The sequence below is a fragment of the Passer montanus genome, unplaced genomic scaffold, assembly GCF_014805655.1.
Source record: "Passer montanus isolate IOZ18808 unplaced genomic scaffold, ASM1480565v1 scaffold30, whole genome shotgun sequence".
NCBI classification, from domain to species: Eukaryota; Metazoa; Chordata; class Aves; order Passeriformes; family Passeridae; genus Passer; species Passer montanus.
The window spans coordinates 6,412,930-6,428,005 of NW_024367708.1; the positions used below are offsets into that span (position 1 = coordinate 6,412,930).

A 15,076-nucleotide genomic window follows, 5' to 3' on the forward strand; every position below is an offset into this window, starting at 1 on the left:
TGGTAATCTAGTGAACTAAAGCATTAAATTTCTTTTTTTTAATAAATATATAATTATTTATACACATTTATTTATATATATATACATACATGTATATATTTAAACAAAAAAAAACAAAAAAAAATTCTCAAAGACAATGCGAACTCATTGTAGTTACACCTGATAGAAGTATAATATCACCACTTCAGTGATACAAAGTTTTCAAATATCTTCTTGTGCCTTAAGTATGTTTTCACTATTCCTGTTGCAGGGCTGCCCCTTCATCAGAACAGGTGACCCCTCAGAAATCAGAGACTGATGTGGATGATCGAGCTACAGCAAGGTAACATACACAGTATAATCAAACCAGTGTTTTCATAAGCATTGATTTTTGGGATATTAAATACTCAATTTGCTTTATTTCTATATTTGATAGCTTGTCTGGACATGGTGTGTGATTAATGCAGCATTTAAACAGTCCTAACCATTGGCCTAGAAGTCCAAACTCTGAGTTCCCTCTCACTGACTTGCTAGGTTATAGCTGTTTAATTTTTTTAATCTTCCAGCCTGTCCAGCCTGCATCCTAAAAAAACAGCATGTTTTTTAAGTTGCTGCAAATGTTTGGAAGCAGAACAATCGGGGCAGTATAGATTATACAGTGTATTTTCTGTGCTCCTCAGACATTATGGGAGAGGTAGTAACGAAACTTTACTATGTATGTAAAAACAACCCAACTTGTGCACTGTGGTGTTAGCATTTTGAATAGTGAAAACCCAACATATATCCTTTAGGGTGACAAAATCAGCATGTCTCAAGATGGACTTGTTTCTGAGGAATGAGTTAGATGGATCAACTAATCTTTGAAAGTCTGCAGAACACCATAAAAATTGTTGGTGGAAAAGACACTAACTTTTTTTTTAAAACATTTTTTAACTAAAATTACAGCAAATTGTAAGGTTCCGTACTGATAGAAATGTTATATTTTTCAAAGCAATCAGGCAATAACTGCCCCATCCCTGGGAAGTGATACAGGCCAGGTTGGATGGGGCTGTAAGCAACCTGGTCTAGTGGAAGGTGCCCCTGCTCAAGAGAAGGGCATTGGAATGGGATGCTTCTTAAGGTTCCTTCCAACTCAGGGATATTCTATGATTCTATGATGCTATAAACATGAAAAAATTCTACTCTGTGACCTTGACTAGAGTAAAATGTCTGAATATGCAATTATAAGATGAATTAAATTAGAAAGAGATTCCTAGATATGCACTGAGAATTACAATAGCTCATTTGCAGTTTTTATGTGGAAATATTAAAGGGTGTGAACATGAAAATTAATTTAAATTAGTTAATTTTGTTTAATTTCATTAATAAAATTCAGTTTTATGAGATCTGAAGCTACAGTCTATATGATTTTGAATCCTGTTCCCCTCCCCCATAGTCCTAAAAATGTAAAACCAGTATAAAATGACTAAGAAAGCATCCCAAAGATGTCTGACAGTGTAATCCCTAGGAAAAGGGAAAAAAAACCCCAAACCAATGTTTCAGTGAAACATTTTCCTCTCAACAAATGTGGGATATCTTAGAGAATTAAATATGCCCAGTATTAACTAGGGAAGTCACAGCCATTCTTCACTGCTAAGGGCTTGTTAAGGTCTGACTTAATCCTCACCCTCAATCAGTTCACATTAATCATCCCCTGGTTGCTCTCATTACCATACCAAGCTCTGTATTCCTGTCCCTTCATTGGTGAAGAGCTGGAGGAATATTTTACTGGTCTACAAGTTTCTATGGCAACACTGCACTGCTATTTGTGTCAGTATATAAACTGTAAGTAGTCTGTAATCTCAGTGGGCAAAATTCAGCCCTCTCTACTGCTGCTATAATTCCTTTACATTTGGCTGGTACTTCAGATGTCATCCATCTGCTGCTGATGGGTTAGCTTCACAAAACTACAGATTTTTGTTACATTTTTGCTAGACAAAAATTGCATTAATCAGCTGCCAGCAAAAGTTCCCTTTTTTTAAAGATGTCACATAAATACTACATTTTTGGCAAAAATGTTTGTGTCACACAGGGCAAGTAAACAGTTACATGAAGAGCATACATAGTAATATAAATGTGTACTAGAAAACTGCTTTAATTTACATCCTTTAGTTACCTCTATTTTTACTTGGAATAGAAAGATTTTCAGGTGCTTTTAACATCAGACTTAATTGATTAATTAAGTCTTATTTTCTATCATTCAGGATTCTGATAGGGATATTAAAGGAATAAGGAATTAATTTCAATATAAAATAAGTGGAAAATGGCAATTGGCTTTCTAACAAACTGTTCAGTGATACAAGGAAAATCTTTCAGAAGGAATTTACCTGAAAAGGATGTCAGATATGTCTCTTCTGGCTAAAATTGTACAAAAAAAAAAAATTAATGCATTGTTTTTAAGGACAACAGTTAGACCTGGCATCCATCTTAAAACACAGAGAGAGTGTGTGTATATATATACATATATATATATATATATATATATATATATATACACACACACACATATGTATGTATATGTATGTGTATGTGTATGTGTACGTGTGTATATATACATATACATACAAACACACATCTCACATCTGAAGGCATGGATTTATGGACCTTCACCTGTTGGATGTCATTAAGAGAATGGACATTTCATTATTAGCTAGGGCATCTATAGATTCTCTAGGCAGCATAAGTAGGCTAGGACACAGAAGAAGAGAAGATTACTGCCTAAAAATTATGCATATTTCAAAGAATAACGGGTCAAATCAGGTCTCTTGGTATCTCACAAATGCAACGGGAGATGAGCACTACAGTGGATATGTACAGAGACATTTTTCTGATTCCCCCAATGGGCCTGTTATTTGTGTCTTATCAAGTCCTTATTGTGCTTTTTTCCACATCAGTGAAGATGCAAGATTCTCACTCTGCCTTTTTCCTTTCCATAATTGTATTAACCATTACATGCAGGTGTTTAAAAACTGGAATTTTTTAAAGGACAATGTTTTGTAGAAAATCATGTTGAACCACTTCACATATTCTGAGGGTGTTTAACATAGCTTTAGTCAGTCTTTCAATAATGATTACAGCTAGGATACCAAAAAAAAAAAAAATCTGTGTTTCTATAAAAAGGCTTTTATAATGGGGTTCACATGTATTGAACCATACATAGTTACAGAAAGTAATGGTGTTTGGCACAGTGAGCCACATTTACCAGGGCATACAAAATTATTACCACCCAAGAATGCAGAAAAATCAAAAGGCTGTGTTTCCATAAGTTCATAAACTGTAGAACAAATTGATTTATCTTTTATTTTTCATAGACATATCAGAATTAATTAATGTTGGACATACCTTAGGAAAAGCTTTGAGGTGATAGTAACAGGGGCTATACACGAGATTAGAGAGAGATCTCACTTAGCTCTTAAAGCATCTCTAGTGAGATTGTCTGCTAGCCCGGAAAGACTATTATGTCTGTAGGGGCAAAGGGCATATTGCAGAAACCCTTACATAAAGATGTCTTTTTGGTATGGCAGCTACAGAAGTTGTCTTGAAGAAAATAGTTCAGCTGTTATTTGTAAGTATGTGGGTGAGAGAGGCAATTTCTAGGGAACAAAACAAGGGACTAGAATAAATTTTTCTGGCATAATCAAGAGAATCCTATATTCTTGCTCCTGTACAAGCTTTTCCTCTAGTATACAGGATAACTCACTATTATTACTCCTCTCAGGTAGTAGAAGATTCAGACAATGCTGTAAATGTCTGTGTACTATGCTCCTTTTTAATGATATTCCTGTTTGACCCAAGATGTGTTCCCAGTTATCATTGCAATAGATTGTGAAAGAAGAACACATTAATTACCTGTGCTTAAACTAACTCTTCTAATAAGGACTCACATTGCTGTGTCTATCAACAACTGGGAACATTTAAAAGTAGAAAAAAAGCTAAGTAACAAGGGTTTGATTAAAAAAAAATAGTGACTTGTTATTGACTTGGAATTTTCCAAACCAATGGAATTAAAATCATGACGTCAGGTCTCCTAAACAAACATTTATTGACAAAACCTTTCTTGTTCTAGAGCTGTGTAAAGCCCAAAATTGAAAGAATATGTAGGTGCATTTTGAGACATTGGCTAATTATGGGTACTCATTAGATTGCCATCTCTGAGAGTGTTCAAAGCCAGGATGGATGGAGCTCTGACCAACCTGGCCCAGTGAAATGTGTCCCTGCCCACGGCACAGGGGTTGGAGCTGGATGGTCTTTTAGCTCCAACCCAAACCATTCTATGAGTCTGTAAGGCTTTAAATTCCAAAGAGCCAAGGAATATTAAAAGGAATTATCTTAGGTTGGACTAAAATTTAGATAGCCAAAATTTAAAGGCATGGCTCCTACGTGAGTAATTCCTGTATGACTTTTCCTTTGGGATGTCTTTTATTTGCTTTGACTTTTTAGCTAGACCATCCAGAGACCTCTAAAACGTTCTGGAGGTCACCTGTGTCCCTCAGAATTTGTTGCAAGCGAGTATACTGAAACAGAACTCACATAAGCACACCCGTACTTCACTAGCTTGCTTTTGCTACAACGACAATTTTTTCTTTATGGTAAAGTGAAGTCACTTTACACTTTCTAAATTGTTTTTGATAATACAAATCAATACAGTAATTTTTAATTTACTTTTTTTTTCATTTCAGCAGCAGGCCCTTCCAAGTGACAGGCTCCTTTTGTCTCTCAATTCTGATAGATTTGACATTCACTATAACACTGGTTTGCAGCTTTTCTGCATGTTGATATAAATGATTCACTATTGCACAGCTTCTGTGAAGAGATCCAAGCCCCTTATTCCTAAACAAAATTTTAATACAGTGTTTACAGGGTGATATATATCCTTCCAGAAAAACAGAATAAGTTGTCTTTTTCCAGTGATCTTTCTCAGTCTATCTCCTATAAAACATTCAGATCAACAGCTTCTTCCTCTGTATTTAACTCCAAAATCCTCTGGGCTAAGCATTACACTTGTTTTGGCACATTATAAATTGGTTTTCACAGTTGACTGCAGGCATCTTCTGTGCCCTAACTCTCAGCTGTTATTGATGAAAGGTCTGAGCAAGGGCTCCTGGCATGGATTAGTGAGCATAGCAATGTGGAAGGAAATGCACCCTGCTCCAGGATAAATGTCAATCTTCTCTCAAAAAGTTCCTTTATTCATCCTCAGTTGTACTTGACAAAAGCTGATGGGCAGGGGTTTACAGGGACAGTAAAGCAGCCATAACAGAGGATCAAAATTCATCTGGGCCCGTGATGCTAAACTTTACCCAGTAAGATGGCTGACTTGTTTAATATACTCTAGACCAACTCTTTTATTTCAGCATTGGAAGGCCCACTTGGAAATTGGTTGGTTTTGTCTTCTCCTATGATGATATGACTAATTCAAACATGTCCTTATGGTTTTAGCCAGACTTTCTTATTGTGTTTTCATATTCCACCATGTCAGAAGAAGAAGCTGCTGATCAGAATGCTTTGTAGGTCAACAGGGAGAGATCACTGAAGAAGGGATATCAGATGCAACTTGTTTGGTATCACATTTAAACATATTATATCCTATATTAGAAATAGGGAGTAATCTTAGTAGTTTTTATAATTCTATTCAGGGCTTTTTATCAGAAAACAGATGCAGGTATTAAAAATACTGTGCATGATTCCTTTAATAAAGCTGCCTCTGGGTTGCTCATGATTATGTTGATGATGACAAAGTGACTAAATTCAAAATCTTACTGAGTATCACGGGATTTCACATCAAGTGCCCCAGTCATTAAAGGCATTCCAACAAGTCTGAAATATGCATGGTCCTTCAGTTTTCTAGTCCATAGGATAACATAATGTTGGTGCTTGGGTATTATGACAAGTGTTGCTGTAGCAGCAAAGATGGATGATAAAATTCTAGGCAATAAGGCAAGAATGCCTTCAAGAATTAGGGAATATTTGGAACTAGATAGAGGCTCAGGACTTTTACAGGTTAGGAAAGTATTCACTAAATAATGAGAGAGTCATGGACTCATACTCTGCTTCCTGATCCTTGAGGTTCAGGAGCTTAGCTGGGGTCTGTTTAAAATTTTGTTTTTCACTCCCACATGTCTAGGATCAACTTCAATTTCACCTCAGCATTAGGGACAGTCTGTTTGCATTGATGCTTTCTTCTTTGTCTTCAGAATTTTCAAATACAAATATTAGAAAGATTTTCATCGCTTTCACTAAAGAATAACATCACTAAAGCTTTTTTGTAAGTCTGATTCATGTTTCCTGATTGAAACTTTATCTGCATGTTTTCAAGATTAAAAAAACCCCAAGAAATCAGAAAGAACGAGGAGATGTACTTGAACGTGTGGATCAGATTAATTTGTATTTTTCTTTTTGATGGTGATCTGACTTGTCACCAGATACACCAGAGTTTCAGAACTACTATCTGAAATAAGTGAAATTCACAAGCACAGAGCAAAAGGACTGAAAAGTATTATATTATTGCCCTATCTCAAATGAACTGAGTTAGAAATCAAATGCAGACTGAAAAGCAAAGCAAAATGTAGACAATTCAATTTCTCTAACTTTTTGATGCAGAGCATAAAAGGAAAAAAAAAAATCACTCTCTGTGATTACATATTACATTAATTTTTCTACTTTTAAGGATTGCTTACATAAAATGTCCATAGATCTTTCATACATTTAATCAAGGAGGGCATGAAATAGCTAACATTAATACAATCAGGTAATGCAAACCACACTTGTTCCATAAAGAAGGAACATTTATTGATATTGATATATGATCAGAGATATTAATCTTTTGGAATGTAGCTGTTTCTGTACAGTTTGTCACACCAGCTTTATATAATTTCCCTTTCTGCTTGTGTCTGAGAGGAACACGGATTCAAGACATGGCAGAACAGGAGTCCCTGGCTAAACCAAGCAACATATTTTGCATGCAGCCTGCCTTGACAGCTCCTTTTAAACCTACTTTACTCATACTCTTTGCTACTCTTTTATTCTGCTGGACTGTCTTCATTAGTTGTCAGTTTTCTAATCCTATTTTAGTCAAGCAGCTAGAGGCAAAATAGCAGAGAGCAGCAGCAAATTTCATTGCTAACAAGTCTATAGCATGAGGCCCACAGCAGCCTAGCTGCACGAGTTTTCCTATCCTTCAGGGCGGGGCTTTCTTTGGATTCACAGTGCTATTTTGTGCATTTTTCTGCAAAGATGTTGTTAAAGGCAGAATAGGCTTTTTTTTCTTTTTTTTCTTTTTTTTTTTTTTCCAGGACGTGATCACTTACAAACAGAAAAGTAAATTAATCAAGAGAATTGTCTTCCATACTTTAACAATAATGACAAGCATACCTAGGCCTTAGTCCAAATCTTAATGTTTCTATTTTGTAATAAATTAATCTGTTTTCCTCAGTACTTGAGAGCCTTTTGTACAATATGCAATACAAAATCTTCTGTACTGCCATTTCAAGTATTTTTATATAGAATTCAAAAATGGATATTAGTTTTCCTGAGTTAGGGGCTCCTGAAAACTTCCAGCCATGTCCTGAGTCTTTATTAAAATATTTCATCCTATTAAATTTGTGAGCAAACTATACATTCTCCTCCTGGCAGGCTGTCTGACCTACCTCAGTCTCATCCTTTTCAAAAATACTCACCCTAGGCAGAATGTTCACAGGGATTTAATGGCTATCTCAGAAAATATTATACTTGGAGGTGGCATCCTTTGGAATGACCTATGAAAAATGTCAACATCTATTACAAGCCACCTATCATATTTGAAATACATTCCCCCTAGTTTGTCTAAACCTCTTTGTATAGAAGTTTTATGCTGCTGTTTTCCATCATCATCTATGTTTTAAAAAGTTGTTGACAAATGTAAGAAGTATGAATTCAGTTCAGCCAGCCTTGGACACAACAATAGTTTATTTTTTCAAGTGAAAATTATACTTGCAACTGGAAATCCTTCTCCAAAGGAGCCATTCACTGCATCTGATACTCTGATATTCAAGGAGCTTTTTTAATGTATGAATATAGTTTAGTCTTTTTCTACTTTAACACTTGTCCTCTCTTTTAGAAGTATTAAAAAATATGTAAGTTATATTGCTGATTTTTAGCACAGCAACAACACTCAAATGAAACCTTGCCTGAAATTCTGTTTTGGTTCTGTAATGCAGATCTACTCTAACTTTCAATATGAGGCTGGATTATATTCTAATATCAACACTGGTTGATAGCACTGCGTGCTAATTCTAAAGTAAACATAGTTTTGCTAAAAAAGAGAGATCTAAAAAGTCTAAAAGGTATGCCCTGAGCACAATCAGATAAATTCTGAGTTATACCTTGTATATATACAAGTTACAGCTTGTTCTACCTTATATTTTGTCCTTTTTATAAATAACAGCTCTTTAATTTCAGTTGCTAATAACCTGAACTATGCTAGAACCAGTAACTTGCAGTTGTGCATCCTATAACCTCTGCTTTGCACTAAGCCAGCCATCTCAAGGCAAAGAACTTGCAGGACATCAGTCCTGGTTACTTGCTGCAGTCCTGTCAAGATATTTCCTGGGGCTGAAAATTTGAGAAGTGTACAATAAATTAATATCTTCCAAGGTTCTCTTTTATCAAACTTCTCTTTCACAGGAGCCATAATGTATAGCTGATCAGGTCAGGCTGCTTGTATTTTTGTGCTGCAATCTGCAGCAGCAACTGTTTCTGTTTACTTATTAGGACCCTTCAGTGCTGGTGTTCTATGAGTCAGGCTGTAGATGACAAGAAGTGCACCTGTAGCCTCACCTAGATAGCAAGTAAAATCTTCCCTGCAAGCCACTGGAATACCCAAAGCACTGACAAGAACAGAATAATGTAGAGGAAGTAACAAAATGCTGTCAGCTACAAAGTCATGATGATTTAAAGATTACAGAAGGGAACTAACTCATCCATCCTTCGAATTGCACCAAGGATTAATGTGGGCTAGTACACGCATTTCTAAAGGAATAAGTCATAAATTATTGGAAATTTCTTTCCCCCATTATTTCCAAACAGGCAGTAGTCCAAGTTTGAACTATTTTTGGTAACTGTCATTCTTTTTTTGAAAACTATGTGCAAAGGCTACCTTTATGTTCCATGGAGATGTTGTTTCATGACAGAACAGGTGAGAATGAAAAGTCAGTAAAGAAACATACGGAACATTGTTGACTGCCAGGTCATATAACAGGTCCTATAGGAGTTAATATCATCAAAGGCATCATTCTTTTCCCATTGTTTTCTTTTGAGGAATAAAATTATGATTTTTTTGTAGTGAGCTAATGTTATTAGATGGTAGCTTTTTAGGTAAAACTGCTGGAAAATTTTCAAGTAGAGGAGTTTGCCTTTTGAAAATGCATTTTCACAGAAATGAAGTATTTTACAGAAATGCTAACACTAGTGCAGTAGTTTGAAGGGAAATAAAGGTACTCAAAGCAACACTCCATGTTTTGTCATAATACTACTAAAAGTTTCATTCAAAAAGTATAAAATACATTAATTTAAATTTCTATTTTTAATAGTTTTGTTACATTAATATATGCTTAATATTAGTATATTGAAAAAGGGAAAATAATTAACCAACAAGATGTAATTCAAGGAAGATTTTTTTTTCCTTTCATCAGATAGTAATGATAAATGACATTCTGTCCCTGTGTGGAAGTGCAAGAATAAGTGCACCAGATCTCAGTAACCAAATTTCAGCACCCCTCAGTTTATATATGACATTTCTTGTGAGAAGTGAGAGTTTACTTGGGAAGAAGCTGGTCTAGATAGCCTACCAAATAGACAAAATTACTTTTTTTTATATAGACAGAAAGACTTAGTCTATAATAGACAAGATATGATCCACACATATATTGGAAGTACTCGGTTGATTGTACTACTTGGTAAAGATTTTTTTTCTTGTATCATAGCATGTTTGAGGTCAGACACTCTTTGAAGTTGTCCATAATGCATGTTCAGGAGGAATTATCCTTTTTGACAAAAGCACAGGCTATAACTTTTTGTTCATAATTTGGTCTTTTTATTCCAGGAAAAGTATGTGCTTCATGTGCATATGGTAGGCATATTGCTGTATCTATGAATACCTTTGAATTACTAAAATAATTGTCTTCAGTTAAATTTTCTTTAACAAAAGAATGTGTCAGTTATAACATTTTTTAAAATGAGTATTTAATTTGACTAATTGACAGCTGGCTATACTAATTGTGATTTGATCTGGGTTTTGTTCTGTCTCTAAAGGAACCAAGACCTCAATAACCTCAGCAAAGCGATTCCAAGTTCTTTCACAAGTGACAAAGAGTAAGTGTTCAAAGTTCCTCAGGCCCTACTTTTCTAAGGCAGTGAGTAGTTTGCAACTATGAGAATGTCAGGAAATGTAAAGTTGATAATCTGTAAAATATTTATAGATTAATAAGTAGCATTCCTTATACAGAAAGATGAATATAGAAATACAGATTAATTCACTGGCATGTGCACTGTCAGCTGAACCAGTACTACCTATGCTAAGCTCCATATCTGCCTCACGTTTCCACAATTAAACTATCACTGAAATACTTTGATGTGGTTAGAGAAGGGGCAGTAAGCAAAATATTGTAGAACTCAGGGGTGATGTGTTGCCCAGCAAGGTGTAACAAAGCATTTCTCAGCAAGGAAAGTCATCCATAAAGAAAGAAAGCTTGAATTTTCTTTTTTGAACAGTGTGTCAGTTCAATGAGTTTAAAGCCAAGTTTCTGGAGGTCTGCAAACAGCCCTTCAGCACAGAGAAGGGGAGGAACTGGTGGAGTACTGTGCTAGTGATAGCTGTGCAATATTTCTCACATTGAGCACTGATGCACTACAAATAAATTTCAAGAACCATGTCCTAAACATCCTAAACAGTAGCAGCAGATAAATGTTGCCTACCTGTGATCATCTATTTTACAGTAGACAATCTTACATATATGCACACACAGGTATACATACAGATATACATTTAGCTCTAAACTCTAAGTTGGGTATCTTTTTCTTTGTTTTTTTTTCTTTTTAATGTTAATTCACAGAGAATTTGTTAGGATAGAGTCTAAGGCTTTGAAACACTACTGAATTTTAGTAATATCCAAAGTTTTATGCCTATCATGAATTGAAGAGACCAAATTGGGAGTTTCACAGCGCTGACTTGGCCTTCTGTTTTACTCTCTACTTCTACCTAAAGAGAACCATGAGGTTTTTCCTACAGTATTTTCATAAGTCATTCCATTCGTGAATTTGTTGAACCATTTTAAAATAGTAAAGAAAATAGAAAAAAACCTTTCCTCTAATTTAATTGTATTTAGAAATCAAAGAAAATATATCCTTATGTGTAAAATATGTGACTGTTCAGAAACCAACATTTTCAATATAAATACAGACATGATCAGTGCTTTAATTGTTAACCATAATGACACACAGAGGTAATTTCTTGTCATTCCAAGAGTGAAATTTTGGACATGTGGCCATATATTTAGGTTTTATCTTCAGAAGCTGAAGTTTCTTAACTAAAATAAAAATTCATTTCTGCAAATAAATGATGCAAACATGGATTAAGCTGCTTGGAACCTGTAAATTCATTACAAATTCTTTGAAAGTTCATGTTTCTTCTTCACTGTCTTCATTGGCAAAGAACAATCTTAAACTATGGAATTAAGACCATTTTAAGAAGCATTTTTATTTTCTTGGATGTACTCGATAATAATTTTCATAAATAAATAAATAGTACAGAACTTTACCTTGCTAAAGGAACATTACAAACATATTTTCTTGAAAAACATTAGTGTTTTCAAAATTTTAACATAAAATTAACTAAAAGTTTACTTTTTTTCTTTTAAATGTGTGCACAGATATATTTCTTTGTTTTATGACACTTTATCCCTTCCTAGATAGCGGCAATACCTTAACAGTTTTATTTGGGTTTTTTTTCCAGAGGAAAAGACCTTTCAGATTTGACTGAAAAAAATACTGCTGATCAGAAAAATAAGAGGTAAGCCTGTCATAATCTACCTCTTATATACTATCAAATATTTATGGTGGATTGCGTATTGGTATGAATAGGTTCTGTTCAGTAAAATTAATTAGATTTTGATTTGTTTTCAAATGAGGACAACAGTGACCTTTCTTCAAACTTAATTTGTCAGTGGGTAATATTTTTATTAGAGAGCATTTAATATCCAATATGAATGTAAAATTAAATTTTATATACCTCACATATGTTAATACATGAAATTTATTATATTAAATTAGATTTTTTCACAGCCAATGATTGATGAGTTACCGGTATCAATGCGACCACATGGACCTAGAGATTGTACACAACCCTAGATACCAGCAGTTGGAAGAGAGATTTGGACTGGATATGATAACAAAGCAAGGGACACACTTTGATAGCCATTTCCATAGCTCATAGTCCTGATGCCTGAACTGGATGAAAGTCAGTTACCCAGTTAAAATGACAGAGCCACAGTCAGTTTGGAAGATGTAGGCAGGACCTTCACTGGTAGCGTGGCACCACAATGTGACACAGTGGCCACGAGCTGAAACACGAGACATTCTGACTGGCTGTATGGATGGCTGTCCAACACTGGAGCAGCTTGGAGAGGTTGTGCCATCTCTCTCCTTGCAGGATTTCAAGACAAATACTTGAGCAGCCTGGTCTGGCCTCAGTGCTGTCCCTGCTTTGAGCAGAAGGTTGGACCAGAGAAGTCCTGAAGTCCCTGAACTCCAACCTGAATTGTCCTTCAATACTATAATGGACTTGACATTTCTGAGCCATTTGGAATTCTTTTGCACTGTCACAGTGGAAAGAAACTGAAAAATATCGAAGCCTGAACAGATAACTTACTTCTAGTCAGTCTTACCTGGGAATGCATACAGGTTTTTTTTCTTCTTCAACATAAATAATTTAGTCCATTTAATATGTTTAGATTAACGAAAATACTTCTATTAATTCTGAGGTCTTTCTCACTTTCAGAGATGAGAACCTTGGGGATCACACTGAAGTAAAGTCTGCTGATGACCAAAGTAAAAAGCGGTGAGAATCAATGCATAATTCCCTCTAAAGTTTAATGATCAAATATCAAGACTTGTAGCTGTTTAGTAGTACCAGCTTTCTTTTACAAACAAAGAGAATTTGCCCAGTGTGAGTAAGATATCTGTATTATTTCTAAAATGTGCCTGATTAACCAAACATAACAATAAAGCTTTATGTATTTTGATAAGCAATGAGTCAAATCTATAATCTCTTGTGGAGAATGAAAATGACTAGTGACAAGATCCTCCTAAGTATTTTTTGTGCTTTTCTAAGTGTTCTGTGAATTCAGCTGCTGGCATATCAAATACAAGAAAATGCATTCCTAATCTAAAAGCTTTACTGCTACTGGATTCCATTATTTACAAAATATAGGATCCATTTTGGACAATTAAAGTGAGGTTAGTAGTATGTTTTTAGGTGCCATTCTAATGTGTAGAATGATACCTGAAAAAACACCTAGAATGGTGTCTTTTTTGAGTCTTCCATTTAGTTGTATATCCACATGAAGAGGGAGAATGTAGTTATCTGTATAGATAGGCAGTTTTTCTGTTTTTTAATAGAAAATATTTTTATCCCAGCAGTTCCATTCAACAGTCTGACCAGGGAAGCACATACTGAGCATCTCCAGTGAATGAGTTTCTCTTTCAGTTCTGACAGGAGCCTGCCCCATCAGGAGTCGGGCACAAAGGAGGTGCTGCTTCCTGCAGCCCCGCTCTGCATATAAAGCACCACAAGCACTGAGTGAGGGTCGTTCAGCAGAGCCTCTGTCCTTGGCAAGCTCACTGAAATAATCAAGCTGCAGCCCACACATCCAGAGTTAAGGCAGATAATGATCACGTTGTTCCAGAATATAACCTCTAGCAGAACCAAACAAGAGCACCCTTTGTCTGCGCTGCTTTGTAAAACAATCAGAAACATTATTAGCACTTATTCCTGATATCCCATAATTTGTATGACAAGGTCTATTTTTATGTTTGCCTGTCATGTTTTGCGGCAGGAAAAACTGCAGGAGGAGGTTTCCCTTGCTTGAATCATAGTCCTGCTTTTTGAAATTAGTCTATGTATCTATGTTTATTTGGTAATTTCTAATTAGAACATAACTATACTATATCCAAAAAAAGAGAAAATTTGGAACTAAAATATCTTTGAGGAAACTAGAGTTCAATTAAAGTTAGATGAAGTTTCCAATATGAATATATATGAATATATCATCATAAAGGAGGACTAAAAATTATTGGTCAGTGACTATATTATTTTTCACCAGCAATGATTTAACCAAAATAAGCCAAATTGCTTTTACCTGCTTTTTCTAGTCCAAGATTCTGCATTCATGATTGTAAGAGTAAATTAAGACTGTGTAGCTGAAAAAGATTTCTAAAAATTTCTTATTTTCTTGTTGTGTCGTTTCTTTTTTTAATTTTAGGATAATTGAGAAAGTATATGAAAATCCTCCAAGGTCTCCAAATAATCTCCCAGAAATAAACAACTCTAGAGACAGTGAACGAAAGACCAGGTACTGTGGAAAATTAATTGGGTACTGTAATGACTAAAGTGTCATTTCTTGAAAAATAAATCATAAAAAGCTTTTATATGCAAGAAATTTCAAGAACGCTTAGAAAGCTCTCATTGGTCTCTGGAATCATGACAGCCCCTTCCCAAATCTGCTTCCAGGATCCCAGGCAAAGAAGGTCACAAATCCTATCTCTAGTGTACAGAGTGAGGAGGACAAGACATACCCTGTGTAGCTCTAGAGAGATAATTGACACATAAAATTTAGGAGGGCAGCTAAACCTGAAGTCTTATCTAATCAATAGAGGAAAGGCATTTCCTGAATGCTCTTATTTCTTATGAGCTTTTTTCTTTATGAGACTGTGAGGAAGACATTACACTCTTCCCTTAAAGTGCCTTTTTAAGTTCCTAAACCTATATGGGATGAATCTGAACCCACGTATCATCAACCCAATCACT

At 35.1% G+C, this 15,076-nt stretch overlaps 1 protein-coding gene across 5 annotated transcripts in view; it reads left to right on the plus strand.

Moving 5' to 3' along the window:
- The window catches only part of SCEL (sciellin), a 139,151-nt gene that overhangs the window by 113,726 nt on the left and 10,349 nt on the right, over positions 1-15,076 (plus strand). For all 5 annotated transcript variants that reach the window (XM_039714626.1, XM_039714621.1, XM_039714623.1 and 2 more), the window contains exons 12-16: positions 251-322; positions 10,306-10,365; positions 12,005-12,061; positions 13,049-13,108; positions 14,532-14,621. In XM_039714626.1, coding sequence (XP_039570560.1) covers positions 251-322; positions 10,306-10,365; positions 12,005-12,061; positions 13,049-13,108; positions 14,532-14,621 — 339 coding nt within the window. The remainder of the gene's footprint in view (positions 1-250; positions 323-10,305; positions 10,366-12,004; positions 12,062-13,048; positions 13,109-14,531; positions 14,622-15,076) is intronic.